The 26,208-nt window shown below is 40.5% G+C and overlaps 1 protein-coding gene across 1 annotated transcript in view; it reads left to right on the top strand.

Annotated features, from left to right (window-relative positions):
* The window catches only part of LRRC24 (leucine rich repeat containing 24), a 4,153,240-nt gene that overhangs the window by 3,974,370 nt on the left and 152,662 nt on the right, over positions 1 to 26,208 (top strand). The window contains exon 8 of the mRNA XM_044067308.1: positions 265 to 433. Coding sequence (XP_043923243.1) covers positions 265 to 433 — 169 coding nt within the window. The remainder of the gene's footprint in view (positions 1 to 264; positions 434 to 26,208) is intronic.

The following is a 26,208-nucleotide window of genomic DNA, read 5'->3' as shown; positions in this document are numbered from 1 at the left end:
ATGATCACCTAAACCACATAGTAGCAAAGCTTGGATTTTAAACTGTTGTAAGTGACTAGAGAGAGTAACTGTTAAAATATAAGGAATAATTTTCCTTTCATGCAGGGTTTTAATTTCTCTGTTCCCAATATGCATAAACTGTGTACTTTAAGTATTAATTATGTTTTTATTGATATATTTTACATCTTTCATGATATTTAAACTTTGATATTGGTATTTTATAAATCTGTGGATCATTGTTTTCTATGCCTTTTTAACCCCCAGAGACTACAGGAGCTACATTTGCAGGAGAACAGCATTGAACTCATGGAGCAGCAGGTCATGGCAGGATTGTCATCGCTGGCTTTGCTAGACCTCAGCAGAAACAACCTGCACACCATCAGTCAGGCAGTGCTTAAACCTTTAATTAGCCTGCAAGTATTGAGACTTACAGGTAAGTACCAGGAAGTAAAAGTCATTGCAATGAGTGCCCTTCGCACTCCTAAGCATGACATGTTTTTTTTTGCTTCCAGTGTTAATAAATGAATGCATACATCTGTACATGTGTGTATGCATGCTGTGTCTGGTGTGAATCTGACATGATTTTTCCATCTGAAAATATGTACAAAGCATTGATTTCCTTTCTGTCTTGAGGTGTTAACTATGGGAAGTATCTTATTTTATTGCATTATATGGAGATTTATTTACTGATGCATTTCTACCTGTTTTCAAGTTTAACTGCTGTGAACTGCAACATATATTACCCAAGACTAATGAATTGCTTCTTGAGACAATATCAAGGGTATATCTCTTAATGAAATAATAAATGAAGGTATATGTTCAAAGTGTACAGCAGGATATGTAAAACTGGAAGCAAAAGTGTACCTCAGAAAATAAACAGCAGAGAGTAGTATGTAAACAAAGTTTAATGTACTGTGTAGCTCCTGCCCATTTTTGATGGGAGTCTGTTTGAAGGCTTATAACCTGAGAAGTACTATGTCAGCCAATACTGGCTAATCCTGTCAGACAATTACTTCCCCAGCCTACAGTATTGCTAGCTACTCCTTCTCAGTCTTAGTTTCTATTTATTGATTTTTACCTATGGCTTTTCAACCTTGTGCTTGTGAACCATCATATCAGCCTTCCTCAGCTGGTCTTGTCAATTTCCCCCCCCATCACCTCCAAAGTGCTTGTTCCCCATTTGAACCAGTGAGGAGGATCCTCAATATCTACCTGGAAATAGCCTTTCCAGTGACTAGGCCTTTTTAGCATCCTATGACAAAACAGCTAGAGCTGAGCAGTGATGAATCCATCATCCAGTCAGACAAGGCAGAAAATCTTGCAGAGGCTGGGTTGCCATAATGGTTAAGGTCTTTACCTCAGAGATGAGAAGTGCATGATTTTATTCTGGAGTTAAATTTTAGATGGAGGGTTGGCATAATGATTAAGTAGTTTACTTAACAAACACAAGGTAAAGGGTCTCATTCTCACTTTTGCAGAGAGATTAGCTAGGCTTAAAATTGTCTGCAAGGGGAGCTAGCCTAGTACTTTACCCGTGAACTGAATTTTTCCTGTGTCCATTGACAGCTAGATTCTCATCCTTCCACTCACTACCCCATGGCACATGCATGCATTTGCAGAAAGCAGAAACTGTGAGATTCAGAGCCTGGTTCCCATGGGCGTTTCCACACAATCTCTACCTGCTGGTTCATCATCCTGCTTTAGGAACCAGTCATGCAGCTTGTTAGATTGCCTCCTTCCCTCAAGTTTGGGTAAACCAGCATCAGTCATTCACTCCTACCCACACCACTCATCTGAGCAGAATTTTGTAGAATGTCCGCATAGATATTTGTATTTTCTGGCAAATCATTGAGGAATACTGACGTCACTAAATAATGAGAGACATAGTTTCAGACTTCATATCCTTCAAAAAAATGCAAGCTAATACGAAATATGTTATTCTGTCAACTTCCCTATTTTTGGACCTTTGTCCCATCATCATTTTCGGCTTTGTCCAGAATTCTTGTGTTAAGAGGTTAAAAGATATTCTCTTACCCTTTCTTGCCATCTCCTCCAACGCCCAGGCTACAAATCAATCCTGGATCATCTATACTGCAATCAAGACTATATCTGTTTGGACCACACAGCCAGATCCCCAGACTTGCTTTTTAATTCAACTAAATCAGTACATCAGCAGATTTATACTGGTACTTACCAAATCTACACCAGAGTTTTACAGAAACTACCACCACAGAATAATGTTCATATTACTGATCACATTTTCTGATTTCTACTGGCTATGTCAGCTCTGTTACCCTACAGCTATTCCAAGACAAATAATTGTGCAATCTGTTCAGCTATATGTAGTGCATTACTTATTGTTTTATGCCAAATTTTCTCTGAAATTAAAGCAATCACTCTAATGACCCATATTATATAGTGTTTTTAAAAAGACATGGTAACACTAGCACTTTTTACTGATAGTGTGTTTCTTGAGCTATGCTGCCATCTTATGGTTGCTAAATTTTTTTTTTTTATTTTCGTTTATTTATTTAACTATTTATTTATCTGTTTGTTGATTTATTTATTACTTCACTATTGATATCAGGCTTCACAAACAGAAAAAGGCATAATCAGTGTTTTTTCATGGCAGTCAATTTTTCATGATTGCATTCATACATAAAGATAAGTTGTTATCAAATGTATTTTGATAACTATTTCTAAGATAATACAATATTGTGCACTGGTACTGTTTCTATATTTAATATTAGATCTGGAAAATGAATATCCTGTTATTCACATAATATCAGTTCTTAACCAAAACAAACACAGATTTTGAAGGCAGATAATGACGTTTAGTCCACATACTTCATATATTTCCTTACTTTCACGATGAGCTGAAGATGATGAATAATCTATAGCGTATTAATTTTTTCACCCCTCTTTAAAACTGTTTTATCCCTACCCCATGCATTATTGAATTCTGCTGCTGCTTTTGATATTCTCACCTCTTCAGGTAGGAATCTTCAGTTATCTAATATCCTTTTGGTATAAAAAAAGTGTCCATCTTTCTGCCTTGTATTGCTTGTATGATCATATTATGCTCTGGTACGTATCTTTTATTGAAAAAAGCACGCACTTGGATACTGAAAATTCCCTTGGAATATGTAAGTACCCCCCCCACACACACACACACACACACACACACACACACACACACACACACACACACACACACAGACACACACACACTTCCATCCTTTAAGAGGCCCTGTAATATTGCATGATATGTATTCTTGCCAAAACTGAGTACTACCTCTATCATTGTCCTCTCTGCTACACCTACCCTGTCCATGTCAAGGTGAAAATATGGTTTTCAGATTTACCCAGAATACTGCAGTTTACCATCTGCCACATGTGAGGATAATAGTTTACATCAGTGAAGCCCCTTCCTGTGTACGGCTCTTTCGCGCATATTGCTTGGCTCTTTGTTGTTACTTGATGCTGCTTCCAGATGCTTTGATTTGTTATTTCTGCAAATATTTTGATCTGTTTGTTTTAGACCATCCCTGCATTCTTGTTAAGGCATACTCCATCATTTCATGCCTTCCTGTTCCCATGTTATCAACCATGTTACATATCTTCTTTGTGAAACAAAACGACATACTTTCATTCCAGAAATTTGGCAATTTCATTTTTAAAGGCTCTGAACAGCATCAGCCCTTGTACTGATTACTCAAGTACCCACTGGTAACCATTCTGTCATCTGAAGGGACTCAGTTTAATATCAAATGTCAATAAGTAAATAAATGTGACCCTCCACTTTAATCTGGCCTCATCTTTTTTATTATTTGTATTGTTCAACCCCACATCAAAGCTGTATAATTTGTTCATTGATTGTTTTCTAAAGTTTTTGTATAACATTTTATCAAATTTCTTACTGAAATTAGATTATATCTGTGATTCAGAAAGAATTATTGTGAGGGGGAGCCTTAACACAGCCATTTTCCCACTCAAAGTACCCCTTTTCAATTGTTAGACTGTCCTACTGCTGAGATTTCCATGGTCTGAACTGCATGCTAATGCGGCAATCCAGGGATCAGCTATAGCTAATTAGTCATGTGCTCTTCCCAGAAATACTAGTAGTTCCTGACTTACCCTGCCAGGTGATTCAGAGAATCAGACTGTAGCATAAAACTTCAAGACGTGAATCCTGTCACCCATTCATTCCTATGGAAGCAGTCACTGTGCAGACAAGTTCAGTGAAAACGAGGGGATGGTGGGTGTGTTATTTTGTGTATATGTGTGGGTATGTATGTGCATGTCTTTAGGGGTATGAGTGAAGCTGCATGATTGTGTGTGGTTTGTGTGTGCATATATGTGTGTGTGTGTGTGTGTGTGTGTGTGTGTGTGTGTATGTGTGTGTGTGTGTGTGTGTGTGTGTGTGTCTGTGTGTGCACATGTGTGTGTGCGTGTGCGTGTGTGTGTGTGTGTGTGTGTGTGTGTGTGTGTTTGTGTGTGTGTGTGTGTGTTTATATGTAATGGAATGCGAAACTAGGTGAATGGTTCATAGGTTCATAGGTATGTACTAGGCTAATGGCCCTGGGGCATTTACAAGCCTAGCCCATAGGATAACCCTGGCATCGTGCCACCCGACCTTTGTTCCCAGTGCCTCTGTCGAGTAAAGCCACTGGAGTGATCCCTGGAGTGAATTTTCTATTTCCCATCCACTCATCAAGATTTTTCTTGAAGATGGCCAGTGAGGTGCTCTGCTTGACATGTATAGGAAGTCTATTCCATAGCATGGGCAGTCTCTGGGTTATGAACCTGCCCCTCCAGCATGTTCTGTTGATTGTGGTAATGAGGTTGAGGTCTCTGGAGTGTGTGGTGCAGAGGGATTGAGATTTCTTTAGATGTAGCATTTCTAACAGAGTTGGGTCAGACATGGCTTTGTAAGTCAAGCAGAGATCGCCTCTAAGTAGGCGATATGAGATAGAGAATAGTTGGAATTTTTTTAGTCTGTCCATATAGGACAAATGTTTAAGGCCTAGGATCCTCTTCGTGAGTTACTTTTGCGGCCTCTTCAGTTGTTGCAAGTGTTTAGTGAGATACATGCCAAATGGGGCATTGTACTCAATGATTGGCCTAATGAGGGAAGAGTAGAGGGAGACAATGACCTCTTTCTTCCTGGATGCAAAACCCTTAGTAATGAGATGTGCCACATAGAAGGACATTCTGACCATAGTGGCAATGTGGTGGTCAAAAGAGAGGTTGCTGCAACCTGTATTCCCAGATCTCTTATAACGCCTTCTGTGTTAAGTGGACTACCATTGATGTGGTAATTCATGGGAACCTGGATTTTCCCATAGGGGATGACAACACATTTTTTGGCATTGAGCTTAAGGCCATGGTTCTGACACCAGTCGTTGGTCTCAGTGAGGCCTTTCTGTAGGATGTCAACATCACTTGGGGAGTTAATAATAGCTCCCAACCTGTCTTTAATCAAAATTGACTTTAATAAAGAACAAAAAAATAAAAAGTAGAATATTACATCAAGCGTTTTTGCCTGGAGTCATACCAGGCTTTATCAAGATGAACCATCTTTAAAAATTCAGTGCTTAAATAGCTTCTAGTCCAAATCATGTGACTAGAACTCCAATTAATAAAATATGCTAATTAGCCATTAAAACTTAAGATATTACAAGTTTGGCTGGTCATTTTGATGTACTTGTTTTAATTATGACAGCATTAAAAAGCAACTTTTTAAGTCTCTAACATAACCTGGTGGTTTGCTAGTTTTAATGGCTAATTAGCATATTTTATTAATTGGAGTTCTAGTCACATGATTTGGACTAGAAGCTATTTAAGCACTGAATTTTTAATGATGGTTCATCTTGATAAAGCCTGGTATGACTCCAGGCGAAAGCGCTTGATGTAATATTCTACTTTTTATTTTTTTGTTCTTTATTAAAGTCAATTTTGATTCAAGACACGTTGGATTGTTCTGTTCCTTTCAAACCTTTGGATATTTTACTTTGTTCTTGGTTTGGATCTGCTTTGTTTTGAGTTTGCTGGTTTTATTTATCCATGGCTGAAGGGGCTGAACGATCTAGTTTTGCTGATACACCACTATTGTTAAGAGATGAAACTGATGATGCACCGGTTACACGTGGTGAATTTAAGCAGATTTTATCTCTTTTATCTCGACTGACTAAGTCCTTAAATCCTGAATCTAACACTTATGAGGCTTTATTGCCTGGCAATCAGCAAAATTAACTGAGTTTGTTTGCCACAGCAACTTCGGGTCCTAGTAATGGAGTTTTTTCAGCAGCGGAAGTTCCTGAAGGGATTTTATTGGGTTACACCGATCCACAGGAGCAGCAGTTACACCAAGTGAATGTCAACAACGCTAGAAGTCATTCCGTGAAAAAAGACTTTAATTTTGTTTCATGGACAGAAAAACAATTTCAATTTAAACAAGGTACTTTTATTACTAATAACAGCTTGGACAACTGCATGGAACATGATTTTAAAACTTTTAATGACAAGCTGTATGCTTTTAAGAGCACGCAATTAGAAATAGACTACTTGAAAGAATGTTTGCGTGTGCAGCGTGTCCCGAAGGGGTTACGCTGCTACAAATTTCCTAATAATGCTGTAGCTGGCTCTTCCCTTTACAATAGTTTGGTTAAAATTTTTGACAAGGCAGGGCTTGAAATGCTTGAATGTATGATAAAAGATTATGAGGAAAAAGCTGTTGTGTTACTTAAGGAGGTAACATCTCTCAATGATTGTGTAGTTAAAAAAAAATTCTCTAAGTGTTAAAAGGGAATATGATCGTGTTTTTAATGAAGTAGACCATTTCTGTTTAAAGATAGTGAATCGCAAGATCAGGAAGCTTGAGCGCGACCTCACAGAATACAGGGATGGAAAAGCCTACCCACTGGTTGGTAGGGGTAGGCAGGATACTACACATTCCTACAATCACAACAGTGATACTGTTTTAATGATAATGCCCCTAATCCTGTACTAGACGTACCAAGGAGAAGTGAGAGGCTTGCTCAAAAAAACAGTCAAAGTGGACCATTGGATTTTCACTATCCCCCAGGCAGACCAGGGGGGAGGAATGTCCTAAACCAACCTCAAGCTTGGAACAGAACACGCAGATAAGGGCTTTAGATGAAGACTGTATTAGAATTTCCGTTCATGAAACCCTGGAGGGGGTACATGACAATATTGTCTTAATTAGAAAGGACAATTTTGTTATTTATAATTTTACTGATATTACAATCACTGATGAGTTTTTTGAGCTTTTCACTAAAGGGCTTCATTATGTACCCTCACGCAGACTTGATCTATGTACTATTTTAGTTGATTTAAAACTTTTTGTTAGACGGCTGAACCTTTCTTTCTTTTTCAAAGGTCAGACTCGGATCAATGATGGGCTCACAAGATTCAGCACATTTAACCCACCTTTAAATCCATTGTTAAAATTATTTGAAGACTTGGTAGAGAGAGACATAAGAGACTTCTGTTTGAACAGGTCTCATATTCCATCTGGCAACTTTAGACAAGAGCTTAGTCAATTGGTAAGAAGGCTTCGATAGGAGGACATCCGGGTGATGAAGCCGGATAAGGGTGGGGGTGTAGTTTTAATGTATAGCATGACATATGACAACTACATTCACAATATGTTGCAGGATGCTGGGCGTTATGAATTGATATCTAGGAATGAGTTAAATATAGCATATTTAAATATTTCTTATGCACTCATGAATCATTTACTGCAGGGTGCGATAAATGAAAAATTATATAATTATTTGTATGTCAAAAATCCTAGGACACCTGCAATTTTTGGAATTCCTAAAACGCACAAGGGCTTAGATCCTTTAAATTTTAGGCCTATTGTGTCTGGGGCTGGTGGGATAACAGAGCCCTTAGGTAAGTTCATTGATTTTAACATTAACAAATTTGCATTCGATTTACCCTATGTTTGTAAAGATTCATGGGACTTTCTTTCTGGCATTCAAAAAAATTTTTACAAACCAGATTTACTGATGGCAACTATTGATATAGTTGAGCTATTTCCTAGTATTCCTCATGACGTGGGCTTGGAATGGTTTAATGACACTTTAACTTTTGAATCTAGCCTAGGGGCTAACATGATTGGATTATTGGTTGAGTTCATGGAAACTGTCCTGGACAACAATTTTATTTATTTTAAGGGCGATTTCTACAAACAAAAGAAGGGTGTAGCAATTGGCACGGCTTGTGCTTCCAGCTACGCCAATATTGTACTACACCACTGGGAAAGTAAATTCATCTTTTCTACAACTTGGGCTCAACATATTATCCACTATCAAAGATATCTTGATGATATCTGTCTTTTATGGGATGGTACCTTGGACCAATTTTTGGAATTTATGGCCTATATCAACTCTACTACCCCCTTTTTAGCATTCACTCACAGTGTTAACAGTGATTATTTGAATTATCTTGATGTTGCTCTTTTTAAGGATGTTATTAATTGTACCTTTCAATCTAAGGTATATAGGAAAAGTTCTTTCTCTAACTCTTATTTGCACTTCAATAGTGGTCACCCCTTTCACCAGAAGAAAGGGATAGTGAAAGGGCAATTCATACGTGCCTCTAGGATGTGTAGTACATTAGAGTTTTTCCTTGACGAGGTCAGTTTTTTGAAGCAACTTTTCAATGAAAGGGGGTACCCAGCATACTTAGTTGATGATTTAGCTGGGGAGGTAATTGCAGGCAGGGAAACTGTGTATTGCCCTCTTTTAGGTAGTGGGGTGACTCATGAAACCCTTTTTAAATCATCTAAACAGACCGAACACCAGAATAGCTTTGTGTATACCTTTTCTGGGGATTCACTGAAGGTCGAGCAGTTAATCACAAAATATTGGCCTATACTTACACATCACGATGATTTCAAACAATTCGTCAAGGAACGCCCCCATTTCATTAGAAAAAGAGACATGAACCTTTAGGGCCTTTTTGAGGGTGAATCTGGTTTTGGTTCTACAAGGGGTTGTTCGAAATTTGGCACGTATAAGTGTGGCTCATGTAAACAATGTCCTTATGTGCTCAACGAAAATTAATTATTTATTCCATCTAGGAGGTTTAGAGTTAAGGCTGAGCATTCTTACAACTGTGGTACTAAAGGGGTCGTCTATTTGGGGTTTTGCACACAGTGCTCCAGTTTTTATGTGGGTAAAACTGAGAGAACACTCAGAAGAAGGATATATGAGCACCTCTATGATGTTTCTAAGAAGAAGGAAAACAATGCTTTTTATAAACATCTTGGTTCATGCCCCAATATGCAACTTAAGTTTTTTATATTAGATCAAGTCTTGCAGGATAGTAGAGGGGGTGAGTGGGAGGCCCAATTGGAATATAAGGAATTATGGTGGCAGCTTAAATTAAATGCAACTAAACCCCCTGGTTTGAATGACAGTGTTAGCATCATGAGTGTTTTAAAACTGAGGAGGGCTAAGTTATGATGTTTATTTCTTGGTAGTTGTGTTTATTTGAACAACATGGACAACGTCTTGTTTTGAATAATTTTTTAACTACTGCTTATTTTGTACTTAATGGGCAGTAATTTTTAACCACAACTTTTGAATGTTTTTTTTAGGCACATATGAATTTTTTATAATTTTTAACGTTATCTTAAGATATTACAAGTTTGGCTGGTCATGTTGATGTACTTGTTTTAATTTTGACAGCATTGAAAAGCAACTTTTTAAGTCTCTAACATAACCTGGTGGTTTGCTAGTTTTAATGGCTAATTAGCATATTTTATTAATTGGAGTTCTAGTCACATGATTTGGACTAGAAGCTATTTAAGCACTGAATTTTTAATGATGGTTCATCTTGATAAAGCCTGGTATGACTCCAGGTGAAAGCGCTTGATGTAATATTCTACTTTTTATTTTTTTGTTCTTTATTAAAGTCAATTTTGATTCAAGACACGTTGGACTGTTCCGTTCCTTTCAAGCCTTTGGATATTTTACTTTGTTCTTGGTTTGGATCTGCTTTGTTTAGAATAGCTCCCAACCTGCAATCATCTGCAAACTTTTCAGCCAGCATCCCTTTGTGTTAGCCTGGACTTCAGAGAAGTAGATATCAAACAGGAGAGGACCCAGGACAGAACCCTGTGGGACTCCACTCGTGATTGGTCAGCAGTCTGACTTGGAGTCAGCTACTTTCACACTCTGGTTTCTAACTGTGAGCCAGTTTGCTACCCACCTAGTGATATAGGGGTTGATGCCTAGCCTAGTGAGTTTATCTATGATTCCTGAGTGGGGAATGGTATCAAAGGCCTTGGCCAGATCAAGGTAGGCTGCATGAACCATCTTACCTTCATCCACACCTCTGGTGACTGACTCAAAAAAGTTGACCAAGTTGAGCAGGCATGATCTGCCCTTCATAAAACCAAACTGTGTGGGATCCAGAGTTTGGAGATTCCCTATATCCTTGTTTATTAGGTGCATAATGAATGCATTCTATAGCTTTGCATATCAGACTCATCAGGCTAATAGAGCGATAGTTCCCAGGGTCTGTAGTCTCTCCTCCTTTGTGTAGAAGGATGACTGTAACAGTGCACCATTTGGTAGGGACAAAGCCTGCGGTGAGGCTGTGATTTAGCAGGGCACACAGGTGAGGTGCCAGTTCAATCTGTAGTTCATATAGAACACAGCCAAGGATATTGTCAGGTCCCATAGAAGCTATGTTTTTGGCCTTGGACAGTGTTGTGCAGCAGTAATACTGGGTGTCTGGCAATCTACTGGTATTGTGACTGGTCCCTTGGGAGGAGAGGTAAAGTGAAACTGAATCTGTTCGCCAGTATATTGGTAATATCTGTTGGTTCAGTATAGGAGATACCATTGTGCAGTAGCTCAGAACAAATCTGGGTATTGCCGTGGAGATTCTTTACATAACTGTAGAAGGCCTTGTGGTTTTCTTTACTATGTGCTGCAATTCTGTTTTCATAGCTAGCTTTAGAGGATTTGATGAGGGATCTCAACTTTTTGTTGAGGCTGATAAGTTTTTCCAGTCTTGGGACTTCGCCTTATTCTGCATCCGTTTCTTCCTCCTGTTGTAGAGTTTGTTTATGGCAGAGGACCACCAGATTGGCTTCCTTTTTTTGGAGGAGAACATCTTGGTTCTGTTGGGTATGGTGAGATCCATGCATTTGTGTACATGTTCGTACAGTGCATTGGAGTATGATTTGGCAGTCATGCAACTGATCTCCATTTCTGTTGTAGAGTTTGTTTATGGCAGAGGACCACCAGATTGGCTTCCTTTTTTTGGAGGAGAACATCTTGGTTCTGTTGGGTATGGTGAGATCCATGCATTTGTGTACATGTTCGTACAGTGCATTGGAGTATGATTTGGCAGTCATGCAACTGATCTCCATTTGCATGGGCACTGTGGAATTAGCCACCTCTGTTTTTAAGAGCCTAAAGTTAGCTTTGGAAAAGTTTTTCATGATGGTTACCTTTGCAGGGGGGGGGGGGATGTGGATTCCAAGGTGATTAGTTTGTGGTCGGATCTAACCAGGGAGGAGTTGACTACTGGTGTAGAGCAATGGTCGCCCATGTTAGTAATAATCAGGCCAAGGATGTTGCTACCCCTAATGGGGATCAGAACGAGCTGGTCCAGGGCATTTTAATTAATGAATTCCAGGAAATGCTGGGCAAGTTGTATTGGTACATGAGTAATTTTTCCAGTTAATGGAGGGGTAGTTGAAGTTGCCCAGTATGAGAGTGTTAGGTTGGACCCTAATATTCTCCAGGGTGCTTATGAACATGGAGTGTGAGTCTTGGGACATGGTTGGGAACCAATAGCAGGCTACAACCTGAATTGCTGTCTTACCCAATGTTAGCTGCACCTGAAGTATCTCAGATGAGTTATGTTGGGTTAGTAGTCTGGAGGTGTGCGCATCCTTTATGAATATGAAAACACCACCGCCTTTGGAGCTTCGGTCCAAGTTCTGGGGCCGAAAGGTATAGAATGAGTTATAACCTGGTAGTACAGGGGTGCTTTCTGCTGCCTTGAACCAGGTCTCTGTTACGGCACATATGTCAACTTTATCCATTTTAAGGAGTGCTTCGAGCGAGTGCATTTTGAGATTTAGACTTCTGGCATTGAGCAGCATGACCCTCAGATTGCATTTGTTTGTAGCTGTTATGGTGGGAATTTGGTCTTTGGAAAATCACCTAAAAAGGCACTATAGGGGTGGCAACAGCCTTGGCCAGTATCCAGAAGCCCAGAGGTGACAGATGCAGGCCATCTCTGGCAAAGCATCAAGGTCTGTCAGTCATGTCATCCCAGATAGACATATACTTGATCCCCTTAGAATGACACCAGAAACTTAGCCAATTGTTGAAATCAATCATTTTCTGTTTGTACTGTGTTATCATTCTGGGTGATGGTAGGATACTGCTCAGGGCTAGGGTCATACCTGCCTGGGCTACATAATCCAAGAGCTCCTCCATGTCTCTTTTTATGTACTCCAGGGAGGTATGTCTCAGGTCATTCACACCCACATGTACAATGACAGAGTCATATTTGTACCTGTTGTTGAGGGACCTGAGTGCATGCGTTATGTGGGGGATCCATGCCCCTGACAGGCAGCTGACTGTTACTTTCTCCTTATTCAACCTAATGAGTGGGACATCAGTGTGTCTCACTATCGAGTTACCTATGACTAGTATGTTGGGCGTGCTGTTTTGCCTTAGGGGCTTTTGGTGAGTGGCACGCTATTTAGGATAGTTATGTGTCTCATGATTACTGTTGTGTTGTGGTGGTTGAGTGTGTTTCTGCCTTGGAGGTCTCTGTTGTTTGGGTAGATTTTTACTGAGAACCTCTGCGAAGGTGGGTGTGTGGTTTGTGTTTTTATGTGAAGGCAGTGCTGGTTTGTGCTGTGGAGGGCTATGTGTTCCATGTGGTGTGGTGCAAGTGTTGACCTTCTCCTCTTGACCAGTTATTCTGGTCTTGACTGGAGAGTGTGTGGCTTCCAATTTGGATATATAAGTGCATCTCTCACAAGTCTGAGTGTTGGGAGGTAAGAGGAGAGGGTTATCAGTGTACATGAGGCAGTTGATACATTGCCTCAGGATGCCCAAGTTCACCAGGTTAATAGGAGGATGCACAGGAACTGACCTTTAGACATGCCTGTAGGGGTGGGCATTAATAATAAGTACTGGAGCTGTGTCATTGTAAAATGTTTAGTGCTGGTAGCACTTTTGTGTGCTACAATAATTACTACACGAAATCTGGTAAAGTGCTAGTCTAATAAACTAGTAAAAGTGCAGGAGAGGGGAGAACTAGTAGATCTAAGAGAAAAATTGAAGAGCAGACTTTGGCACCGCTTAGAAGCTTACAAACAGTCCTGGATACAGCAAATCTGTATCTGGACAAGATTAGTTACAGGGAAGGTGGGAATCAAGCGCAAATGCAGGCTTTTAAACCAGAAGGTTGAAAAACTGCCTAAATGGCCAGTAAACTACAATTTCTGGGCCAGAAACCACTCCTCTTGTGGTAGATAGGCTACCTAGTGCTAACCACTCCCACTGATAAGCTAGAAGGCTTCCCTCCAACACAGAAAGGCTTGGTGGGCTGAAAAGCTTACATACAGTCCTGGATACAGCAAATGTGTATCTGGACTAGTCTAGGTATAAGAAAGGCAGGAAACGTGCAAACATGGGCTTTTAAGCCAAAAAGTTGAAAGAGATGGAAAAACTGCCCAAATGGCCAATATACTACTAGTTACAGGAAAGGCAGGAAACAAGCTTAGAATTTTTTTTTCTGTTAGCAAACTGGAATGGGAGAAAGGAGGAGCAGAAGAAAATTCAAAGTTAAGAAACTAAGTGGGTTGGCCTTCTCAAATGTTCTCTATATCAGGTAGAATTAGCTAATGACACTAGACATGCGGGAAGTGTCCCAGATCAAATTTACAGTAGGGGCAGGCAACTGCAAAGTCACCAAGTATAAGAACAGGATACCAATAGAGAGGGAGGGTGGGAAACTAAATCAGTTATATGATACACTCCTTGGCAGGCAGAGCAATCAAACACAAACAGATGTTTAACAAATGGAGAATACCTCACACACAGTGAAACTAGCTAGAAAAGATTTACAAACAGTGTGACAATAAAAACCTTATTTGTCAGGCCCTGTGAGGCAGACAATTTTAATACAAGCATGCAGATTAGTTTATAGCTATAAAATACAATAAAAAGTATGCAGCAGACAATAAAAGTTCTATAAATAACTAGTAAAAATAAGAAAAAAAAACAGGATACTCATATATCACAGATCAGAGTTTTTCTCATTGCCCTTCCTCTGATTAGCTCTGTGTGAAATGCCAGAAACACTCACAAGGTACCTTCTTAAGTAACAGAAAGTTAAAACCTGAAACAACTTTAAAAAAAAAAGCTCGAAAGAACCAATGAGGTTCTTACTCCAAGCCGTAGTCCAGGTAACCTCAATCAGCCAATGACCATAAACACTTCACTCTCACTGAAAATGCAAAATGGCTTTTGCTAAACTGAGATGGCCTGGAACATGTGCTCAGACACACAGCCTCTGCAAACAATCAGTTATATGATACACTCCTTGGCAGGAAATCAGAACAAACAAACACAAACAGATGTTTAACAAATGGAGAATATGTCACACATAGTGAAACTAGCTAGAAAAGATTTGCAAACAGTGTGACAGTAAAACCTGTTGAGTGTTTCCATGACTATGAGTGACTAGAAGTTTATCAAAGTGTTTCTTCCACTTCTTACTCAACGACATCCCAAGGTGTCACATGGTTTTGCAGAAAGAATAGTTGTGTAAAATCTTACCATAACAATAGATGTCCTTCTCTTCTCTGGTGCAGTATTCTTAACATGGGGGATGTCTGCAGCAGGCTACCCAATGTCGGACAGTATACAAGAGTCTTTCACTACTCAAGGATACATGGTATGTTGCACATAGGCTGCTTTCATACATCAGCCCTAAAAATTATGTCTGCACACATGTACCTCAGAACTGAATGTCCCAGGAGGAAGCCAGCCTAAGGAAAGTAGGGTATGACTATCCAAGGAAAGGGACCAAGCCACCAGGAGGAAGGAGGGAGGGATTGGAATACTGCAACAGAAAAGAAAAGGACAGCTATCTTTATGGTAAGATTTTACACAACTGTTCTGTCCTTCTATTCATCTGTTGCAGTATTCTTAACATGATGGAGAATACAAAAGCACATGAAGAGAGGACGGAGGAAGAGATAGTAGAGCTCTTCAGGTACCCATGGAGTATGGCTCTGGCAAACCCTGCTCTGGACCTAGAAATGGCATTTAATTTGTAATGTTTAGTGAAGGTATTAACAGAAGTCCATGTAGCTGCTTCGAGAATAGAGCTAGTGGCCAGTCCGTTGAAGAAGGCACCTGATGTAGCTGCTGTTCTATTGGAATGGGCCATTACAGAAGAAGCAATGGTTTTACCATGCTTCACATAGCAGAATGAAATAGCCTTAGAAATCCAAATAGAACAAGTCTGCTTGGAAACAGGAAATCCCAGAGCCCTGGTATGATAGGAGACAAAAAGTTGTTCTGATCCTCTAATAGCTTTGGTCTTGTCTAAGTAAAATCTAAGTTGTCTATGCACATCCATGGTGTGCAACACCTTCTCACTAGGATTTTGAGGAGAAGAATTGAAATTAGGTATTTGAATGGATTGGTTAAGTGACACTTCATTGACTACCTTGGGCATAAAAGAAGGATTGGTACACAAGGATACCCTGTCTTTATGGAAAAGTGAAAAGGGGGGAGAGGCCATAAGGGCCTGGAGCTCAGACACACATTTGGCTGAAGTGATAGCTAGGAGAAGCACAGTTTTCCAACAGTTTTCCAGAAGCAATGTTGCAAGGACACTGATGAAGCTGGCTAGAACAGGGAAGAGTCAGCTTTTCTAGCACAAAATTAAGATCCCAGGGTGGAGGAATAGGTTTCCTGGGAGGTCTAATGTGATGGACACCTTTAAGAAATTGTTTAGTTTCAAACCTGCTAGCTGGAGAGGGGGATAGAGGCAAACTTGCAGAAATAGCTGACACATAGGCCTTCACAGAAGAATAGGCCAAGCCAGTTTTGAGCAATTCACCCCAATAGGATAGAACCAGAGGGATTTTCATTGATAGCGGGTCCTTGTTTTGTGAGAGATACCAGATTGAAAATCTCTTCCACTTGGCTAGGTAGGATTTTCTGGTATTGGGTTTCCTGGCTGTAGATCAGACCATGTGTATGTACCTTTATAAGCATTTCCAGATGTAAGCACATGCATATAAATAGTGAGCACTCGCAGGTAGCAGTTCCATTTTGAGAGAACAGCCAGAGTGTTAACAAGTATAAGTGTGGTAGTCAGTCTGTTTATAAGTTTAAGTTTAAGTTACAAAGCCTCATTCCTGATGTGTTTGTGTGCAATAAATCTGCCTGAACTGAACCCATGAATGTTTGTCTGTTTTATTCTGACTAGACGAGCGACATGGTGTCAGAACTGGGATTAAGAGAGTAATTTCTTCAAGCCATGAGAAGCAGAGTTGAAGGTGAAGGCAGACTAAGCTGGTTGAGTGAAACAGAGCTCAGACAAACAAAAAAGGGCCAGAAAAGAACTCAAGGAAACGAAAACTCTACAAATGATTTATTTGGCAAAGAAAATGAAACAGAGTATTTGTAAGGCACAACATGCATTATTAATAAAACAAGTAGCATAAAATGTATTATTAATCAAACAAAAGGCACAAACCACATTATTAATTAAACAACATGTTTGAAACCACGATATTTGATAACACTATCAGAGATATTCATATGGGGCTCAGAATTATGTTTGGTTTGCATAACAAGCATGTTTAAAGCAAAACGGGCACAAGAAAAGTATATTGAGCATGATAAGAGATTAAAAGGGCATAATGAGTACAATAAAAAGGGCAAATTAAGCTTAAAGAGCAAGGAGACTGCATGTTTTTTAGTAAAAAAACGTGTTTGGGCACAAACTGCTATTTCACATTGACTGAAGCCATTCAAAGCATAACTAGAGTTGTTTGAAGTATCTCAAGAATGTGCAAACTGTTTGCAGAGTGTGTGCTTTATTATGGTACAATTATTACAAAGAGTTTGCACTGTGCAAAGTACAGTTATATTGCAAAGTGCAGTCAACCACTGTGTACAGTTTATTCACAAAATACAGTCATTCTGAAGTATTTCTTACACTGAGTGGTTTCACAAAGTGCAGTAATTTCAGAGTGTTCTTGTGCTACAGAGGCTTATTTGGCAAAATGCAGTTATTTCAAAGAGTCTGTTGTGTTATTGGGCATAATTACAAGTACTGGCATAAAGTTCTGGCATATACTTATATGTGTGTATGTTTGTACATAATTTCAAGCACCTTCACTACTGTGTGTTAATATGGCAGAGGCATTTCACAGACCAAGTCCACTTGTGTTGGATCATAATATAGCAGAGAATTGAAGAGTATTTGAGCAGGAATACAATATTTTCATACAAGCAGCTTTTTCTGACAAAGATGCACATACGAGGACATTAATTTTGCTTAACTTAGCTGGGTCAGAAGCTATTGAAAGAGAATGTTCATTTGTGTATGCACCAAAAGTATATGCAGGAGAGGGGGAACCACCATATTGTGGTACCAGCTGAATGGCTGAATCCAGGGAGGACCGTGACTGCTTAAAATGTAAATTTAGAGAAATGTGCAACCCGCAGACAAATGTTGCATTAGAGAGACACTTATTTTACAAAAGACCAAAATCCAGGTGAAACTTTTGCAGCTTATATCACTGACATGAGAAATAAGGCTAAAACATGCAGATTTGGTGACTTGAAAGATGACTTGGTAAAGGACAGGCTTGTGTGTGGTGTTAATTGTGCTGCAGTGAGAAATATTTTACTTCGTGACAGTGATTTAACGTTGAGCAAAGACATAGAGATTTGCCAAATCCATGAGCTCATGTATGCTTACTAGTGATAAGAGTATGGTTTCAAAAGTCTCTAGAGCAAACATAGACAGCATGCAACACGTGGCAAGCAGAAGCAGGGCCAGTGCTAGCATTTTGGGGGCCCCCAGCAAGTTACAAGTTGGGACCCCCACTCAGGAGAATATCAAGTGTGAACACATTGCCATTGCACCCCCTTCTCTGTTAAGCTCATCCAGCACCATTTAATAACCACTATAGTATCACTACATTCAGATAAGAATTGATGTGCCAAGGTACACACTGGCATTTAGTACCAATGTTACATTATGACAAACCCCTGTACTACAGTAAGGTAGCTACTCACAGATACACACATTGACTGGCATTTAGTACCAGTGTTACATTATGACAAACCCCTGTATGACAGCAAGGTTGTCACTCACATGCACACACATTGACTGGCATTTAGTACCAATGGTACATTATGACAAACTTATGTACCACAGCAAGGTAGTCATTCACAGGTCCACACACTGACTGGCATTTAGTACCAATGTTACATTATGACAAACCCCTGTACCACAGCAAGGTAGCTACTCACAGGTACACACACTGATTGGCATTTAGTACCAGTGTTACATTATGACAAACTTTTGTACCACAGCAAGGTAGCCACTCGAAGGTGCATGCACACACTGACTGGCATTTAGTACCAATGTTGCATTATGCAAAACAATGTACCACAGCAAGGTAGCCACTCACAGGTGCATGCACGCACTGACTAGCATTTAGTACCAATGTTACATTATTCAAACCACTGTACCACAGCAAGGTAGCCACTCACAGGTGCAGACACTGACTGCATACTCCTCAACTGCCCAGATTTTCTCAGAATGTCCAGATGTGACTCATGTTTTGGTCTGTTCCTCAAAATTTTTAGTTTTCTGGATTTTTTGTAGCAAATCATTAATTGAATTCACTAAATGACACGCATTTCAGCTTAACTTCATATCCTGCAAAACATGCATGGTAACAACCTTTTATTCTAGCAACGTTTTCAGTTTATAAGAGAAATATTTAAAATTTTCCCAGATTTTTGGGGCTGTAACTCCATTATCTGTGGCTTTGTCCAGATGTTTTATGCCATGAGATTGAGAGCTATGACTGGCATTTAGTAGCAAAGTTGTTACATTATGACAAGCCTCTGTACTGCATCAAGGTAGCCAGTCCCACAGAGGTATACAACGACACCCACACTGACTCCCCCACATAGCACAGACAAGAGAAATACAGCAATACAGCAAGGCCGAACAGAGACTCCATGAAAGACTCCTGCAAGTATGGCAGGTGACATCCCCAAAATTGCCAAGTCCACAAAAAAACATTCAAGCCAGCACTCATAGGCAAAAGGTGTATACAAGCAAAATGTAATTTATTAAAGCATATAAAAGCAAAACAGACCGGTTTCAGCCCAGTTATTAAGCCTTCCTCAGTGAACAGAGACAACCACACAGACTCCCTCACATAGGACAGAAGCACACCAAGACAGAGACCAACACATTATAGAGACAAGTTCATAAGTTTGACTAGCCTGGTCTGCAAAGCTATGCAGCGGATCATCATGGAGCTCATAAACAAAGATATTGGGGACCTGCAGACGCTGGATCCTACCCAATATGGCTTTGTTAAGGGCAGATCCTGCCTCCTGAATCTGGTTGACTTCTTTGAAACAGTCACCAAGGCCATAGATGAAGGGAAGGTAGTCCACACAGCCTACCTGGACCTCGCAAAAGCCTTTGACACAATACCCCACTCGGGCATCATAAGTAAGCTCTTCAGCTTAAATATCAACCCCTATGTCATAAGATGGGTTGCAAACTGGCTCAAGGATAGAACCCACATGGTCAGAATTGTGGGAACCATGTCTGACTCTAAACCAGTTACTAGTGGCGTCCCACAAGGCTCAGTCCTGGGACCTCTCTTGTTCGGTATATATTTCTCTGAAGTGCAGGCTAACACAGGAGGACTATGGCTGACCAAGTTCACAGACGACTGCAAACTGGGTGCCATAATCGACTCACCAACTGACACAGACATCCTCCAAAAGGGTCTCACAGAGACTGATAACTGGTGCCAGAACCATGGCCTAAAGCTAAATGCCAAAAAGTGCATAGTCATCCCCTTTGGGAAAAACAAAGTGCCCACAAATTACCAGATAGGTGGTAATCCATTAAGCACAGAAGAAGTAATTAGGGATTTGGGGACCCAAGTGGATAGCAATCTTTCCTTTGACAATCACGTCGCCAAAGTGGTTAGAAAGACCTTCTATATGGCCCACATTATCAGGAAAGGGTTCACATCTAAATCAAGAGAGGTCATTGTGCCCCTCTACTCATCACTCATCAGGCCCATAATAGAATACAATGCCCCATTTGGGATGTACCTTACCCGACACCTGCAGCAACTGGAAAGACCCCAAAAGTACCTCACCAAGAGGATCAAGGGACTCAAACAGATGACCTATGCTGTCCAGTTAAAGAAACTCCAGCTATACTCAGTTGCATACCGCCTACTCAGAGGCAACCTGTGCCTGACGTATAAAGTCATGTCAAACCCAGATTTAATGGACATGCTCCACCTTAGAAAATCCAAATCCCTTAGAGCTATGCGCTCAAGGGACTTAAACCTCAGCACAAAAATTAATAGAACATGCTGGAGGGATAGATTTATAACCCAGAGGCTCCCATCACTCTGGAATAGAGTCCCAGTCCATGTCAGACAGAGACCCTCACTGCTCCTCTTCAAGAGAAATCTTGACGAGTGGATGGGAGATTGTAGGTTTAACCTGGGGATCACTTCTGCGTCACTGCTAGACAGAGGCACAGTAAACTAACCTTAAAAGGGTATAGTAAACTCATTTAAAAGGGTGGCGAAAGCCAAACACACTCTGGCTAGGCTTGTAAATGCCCTAGGGCAGATAGCCTAGTATCAACCTATGAACCTATGAATCTATGACAGCACTATAGCAAGACTGAACAGAGACAAGACAGACAGCTACACAGACTCTTGCACACAAGACACCCACACATGATAAAGACAGCACTACAGCAAGACTGAACATTAACACCCACACAGACATAGGACAGAGGCACCCAGGACACAGGCACCCACCCCTACAGTACAGAGACAAGACCAGGACTAATCTACTGCAAGACTGAACATAAACTCACACAAGACTAAGTCAGCACTAACACAAAACAGAATTGAGACACCACTCCCAAACACAAGACGATGACAGTAATACAGCAAGACTGAAACAAGCAGCTTTAGATAGACTGGCATCACTCAAGGCAATTACTGACATGCAGAACAGACACACTGCAGACGTACACAACACAGCTATGGGACAGACATAGAAAAGACTACAGACACACAAGACATACAAGGGAAAGCTATGGGGATTACAGAGCCTGAGGCAGACTCAAACCCAAACACAGAGAGCACAGTGGGGATTACTGAGCCTGATACAGGCAGACTCAAACCCAAAGAAACACAAGAGAGCAATAGGGATTACTAAGCCTTAGGCAGACTCAACCCCAAGCACAAGAGAGCAATGGGGATTATCGAGTCTGACACAGGCAAACTCAAATACAAAGAGATAGAGGAGAAGCAATTTGTTTTCAATGTGCAGTTACCGCTTCAGCTTTTCTGATTGCTGCCACTTGTCTGTTCTTCCTGTAGTTCTGTCCGAGCCTTACAACGAGTCCTGCTGCTCCTAGCTGCCTTTGCCTACATCCTGCTAGTTTCATCCTCGTTGTTCTACTTGGTCCTACCAGGTGGAGTAAGCAAAAAAAAAAAATCAGTGCATACACAGCATACTATACAAGCCACACTAAGGTGCTACCTGAAAATTACTGCCTTACAGCATTATAAAAGATTACTGGAAAGGAAATATGAACACATACCTAGAGTTTTACTGGGATCTTTAGAATTTTCTTCCGGACAAAGTCTTCAATGAGGCTACCATGTGATAGACTTTGTCCCACTTCATGCTCAGTTGAGAGCACAGCTAGGCCTGAAAGTCTCTCCTGACTCATTGACGAATGTAGGTATGTCTTTATGAGTTTCTGTTTAGAAAAGCTGCGTTCTGCAGTAGCCACTGTAACAGATGCAGTCAAATAGATGCGCAGTGAAACATAAGTATTTATATATATATATATATATATATATATATATATATATATATATATATATGTATGTCTTACAAGTGGTTGCAAATGAGGAAATTTAACACAGTCAGTGGTGATGACTCATTATCAATCATTCGAGAAAGGATTTTCAGTTTGTGTCCAAGGTCAGAGTCATTAGTGTCACAGTGGCCATTTATCCTGTCAGTAAATTGTTCATTCAGAGCCTTGCAGTGTTGGAGCAGTGTCTTCTGCAACATCACTCAAGGCTTTAATGTTTGATAAAAATCCAAAGGCCTTATCAAATTCTGAAAGCTGCTCAAACTGGTCAGTAACTGATTGGATTGTTGTGTCTAGCAGCACATTGAAGAACTCTATACATAGTATTACCATAAGATCCTGTACAGTCTCATCGTGTCCTTCATAGTCAAAGAAGCGCTTTACTTTCCTCTGCCTGTTTTCTTGAAATGTGGTGCCAACATCCAGTTCTTCCACTATCTTGGAGGCTTCACCCATGGCATGTTGAAATCCTGTGTCTCTGTAATTCTTCAGCAGTTCCATAGTTGATGCCAGCACTCTGACACGTAAAAATATCAAATGATGGACTATGCAGAACTTTGCTTGCACGATTTACCTCTGTCAACACATCATACCAAACACTAAACGTCAGAGAAGTAGATACCATATAGGAGAGGACCCAGGACAGAACCCTGTGGGACTCCACTCGTGATTGGTCAGCAGTCTGACTTGGAGTCAGCTACTTTCACACTGTGGTTTCTAACTGTGAGCCAGTTTGCTACCCACCTAGTGATATAGGTTTGATGCCTAGCTTAGTGAGTTTATCTATGATTCCTGAGTGGGGAATGGTATAAAGGCCTTGGCCAGATCAAGGTAGGCTGCATAAACCACCTTACCTTCATCCACACCTCTGGTGACTGACTCAAAGAAGTTGACCAAGTTGAGCAGGCATGATCTGCCCTTCATAAAACCAAACTGTGTGGGATCCAGAGTTTGGAGATTCCCTATATCCTTGTTTATTAGGTGCATAATGAATGCATTCTATAGCTTTGCATATCAGACTCATCAGGCTAATAGAACGATAGTTCCCAGGATCTGTAGTCTCTCCTCCTTTGTGTAGAGGGATGACTGTAACAGTGCACCATTTGGTAGGGACAAAGCCTGCAGTGAGGCTGTGATTTAGCAGGGCACACAGGTGAGGTGCCAGTTCAATCTGTAGTTCATATAAAACACAGCCAAGGATATTGTCAGGTCCCATAGAAGCTATGTTTTTGGCCTTGGACAGTGTTGTGCAGCAGTAATACTGGGTGTCTAGCAATCTACTGGTATTGTGACTGGTCCCTTGGGGGGAGAGGTAAAGTTGACACTGAATCTGTCGGCCAGTATATTGGTAATATCTGTTGGTTCAGTATAGGAGGTACCATTGTGCAGTAGCTCAGAGCAAATCTGGGTATTGCCGTGGAGATTCTTTACATAACTATAGAAGGCCTTGTGGTTTTCTTTACTATGTGCTGCAATTCTGTTTTCATAGCTAGCTTTAGAGGATTTGATGAGGGATCTCAACTTTTTGTTGAGGCTGATAAGTTTTTCCAGTCTTGGGACTTCGCCTTATTCTGCATCAGTTTCTTCCTCCTGTTGTAGAGTTTGTTTATGGCAGAGGACCACCAGATTGGCTTCCTTTTTTTGGAGGAGAACATCTTGGTTCTGTTGGATATGGTGAGATCCATGCATTTGTGTACATGTTCGTACAGTGCATTGGAGTATGATTTGGCAGTCATGCAACTGATCTCCATTTGCATGGGCACTGTGAAATTAGCCACCTCTGTTTTTAAGAGCCTAAAGTTAGCTTTGGAAAAGTTTTTCATGATGGTTACCTTTGCGGGGGGGGGGGGGGTGGATTCCAAGGTGATTAGTTTGTGGTCGGATCTAACCAGGGAGGAGTTGACTACTGGTGTAGAGCAATGGTCTCCCATGTTAGTAATAACCAGGCCCTGTAAGGCAGACAATTTTAATACAAGCGTGCAGATTAATTTATAGCTATAAAATACAATAAAAAGTATGCAGCAGACAATAAAAGTGCTATAAATAACTAGTAAATATAAGAAAAAAACAGGATAGTTATATATCACAGATCAGAGTTTTTCTCAGTGTCCTTCCTCTGATTAGCTCTGTGTGAAATGCCAGAAACACTCACAAGGTACCTTCTTAAGTAACAGAAAGTTGAAACCTGAAACAACTTTAAAAAAAAAGCTCGAAAGAACCAATGAGGTTCTTACTCCAAGCCGTAGTCCAGGTAACCTCAATCAGCCAATGACCATAAACACTTCACTCGCACTGAAAATGCAAAATGGCTTTTGCTAAACTGAGATGGCCTGGAATATGTGCTCAGACACACAGCCTCTGCAAACAATCAGTTATATGATACACTCCTTGGCAGGAAATCAGAACAAACAAACACAAACAGATGTTTAACAAATGGAGAATACATCACACATAGTGAAACTAGCTAGAAAAGATTTACAAACAGTGTGACAGTAAAACCTGTTGAGTGTTTCCATGACTATGAGTGATTAGACGTTTATCAAAGTGTTTCTTCCACTTCTTACTCAACGACATCCCAAGGTGTCACATGGTTTTGCAGAAAGAATAGTTGTGTAAAATCTTACCATAACAATAGATGTCCTTCTCTTCTCTGGTGCAGTATTCTTAACATGGGGGATGTCTGCAGCAGGCTACCCAATGTCGGACAGTATACAAGAGTCTTTCACTACTCTAGGATACATGGTGTGTTGCACATAGGCTGCTTTCATACATTGGCCCTAAAAGTGATGTCTGCACACATGTACCTCAGAACTGAATGTCCCAGGAGGAAGCCAGCCTAAGGAAAGTAGGGTATGACTATCCAAGGAAAGGGACCAAGCCACCAGGAGGAAGGAGGGAGGGATTGGAATACTGCAACAGAAAAAAAAAGGACAGCTATCTTTATGGTAAGATTTTACACAACTGTTCTGTCCTTCTATTCATCTGTTGCAGTATTCTTAACATGATGGAGAATACAAAAGCTCATGAAGAGAGGACAGAGGAAGAGATAGTAGAGCTCTTCAGGTACCCATGGAGTATGGCTCTGGCAAACCCTGCTCTGGACCTAGAAATGGCATTTAATTTGTAATGTTTAGTGAAGGTATTAACAGAAGTCCATGTAGCTGCTTCGAGAATAGAGCTAGTGGCCAGTCCCTTGAAGAAGGCACCTGATGTAGCTACTGTTCTATTGGAATGAGCCATTACAGAAGAAGCAATGGTTTTACCATGCTTCACATAGCAGAATGAAATAGCCTTAGAAATCCAAGTAGAACAAGTCTGCTTGGAAACAGGAAATCCCAGAGCTCTGGGATGATAGGAGACAAAAAGTTGTTCTGATCGTCTAATAGCTTTGGTCTTGTCTAAGTAAAATCTAAGTTGTCTATGCACATCCATGGTGTGCAACACCTTCTCACTAGGATTTTGAGGAGAAGAATTGAAATTAGGTATTTGAATGGATTGGTTAAGTGACACTTCATTGACTACCTTGGGCATAAAAGAAGGATTGGTACACAAGGATACCCTGTCTTTATGGAAAACTGAAAAGGGGGGAGAGGCCATAAGGGCCTGGAGCTCAGACACACATTTGGCTGAAGTGATAGCTAGGAGAAGCACAGTTTTCCAGAAGCAATGTTGCAAGGACACTGATGAAGCTGGCTAGAATGGGGAAGAGTCAGCTTTTCTAGCACAAAATTAAGATCCCAGGGTGGAGGAATAGGTTTCCTGGGAGGTCTAATGTGATGGACACCTTTAAGAAATTGTTTAGTTTCAAACCTGTTAGCTGGAGAGGGGGATAGAGGCAAACATGCAGAAATAGCTGACACATAGGCCTTCACAGAAGAGTAGGCCAAGCCAGTTTTGAGCAATTCACCCCAATAGGATAGAACCAGAGGGATTTTCCTTGATAGCGGGTCCTGGTTTTGTGAGAGATACCAGATTGAAAAT

Source organism: Protopterus annectens, chromosome 3.part1 (assembly GCF_019279795.1).
Source record: "Protopterus annectens isolate FY-2018-M chromosome 3.part1, PAN1.0, whole genome shotgun sequence".
Lineage (NCBI taxonomy): Eukaryota > Metazoa > Chordata > Ceratodontiformes > Protopteridae > Protopterus > Protopterus annectens.
Note: the sequence above shows the minus strand (reverse complement) of the source record. Positions and strands in the feature narration are given on the sequence as shown.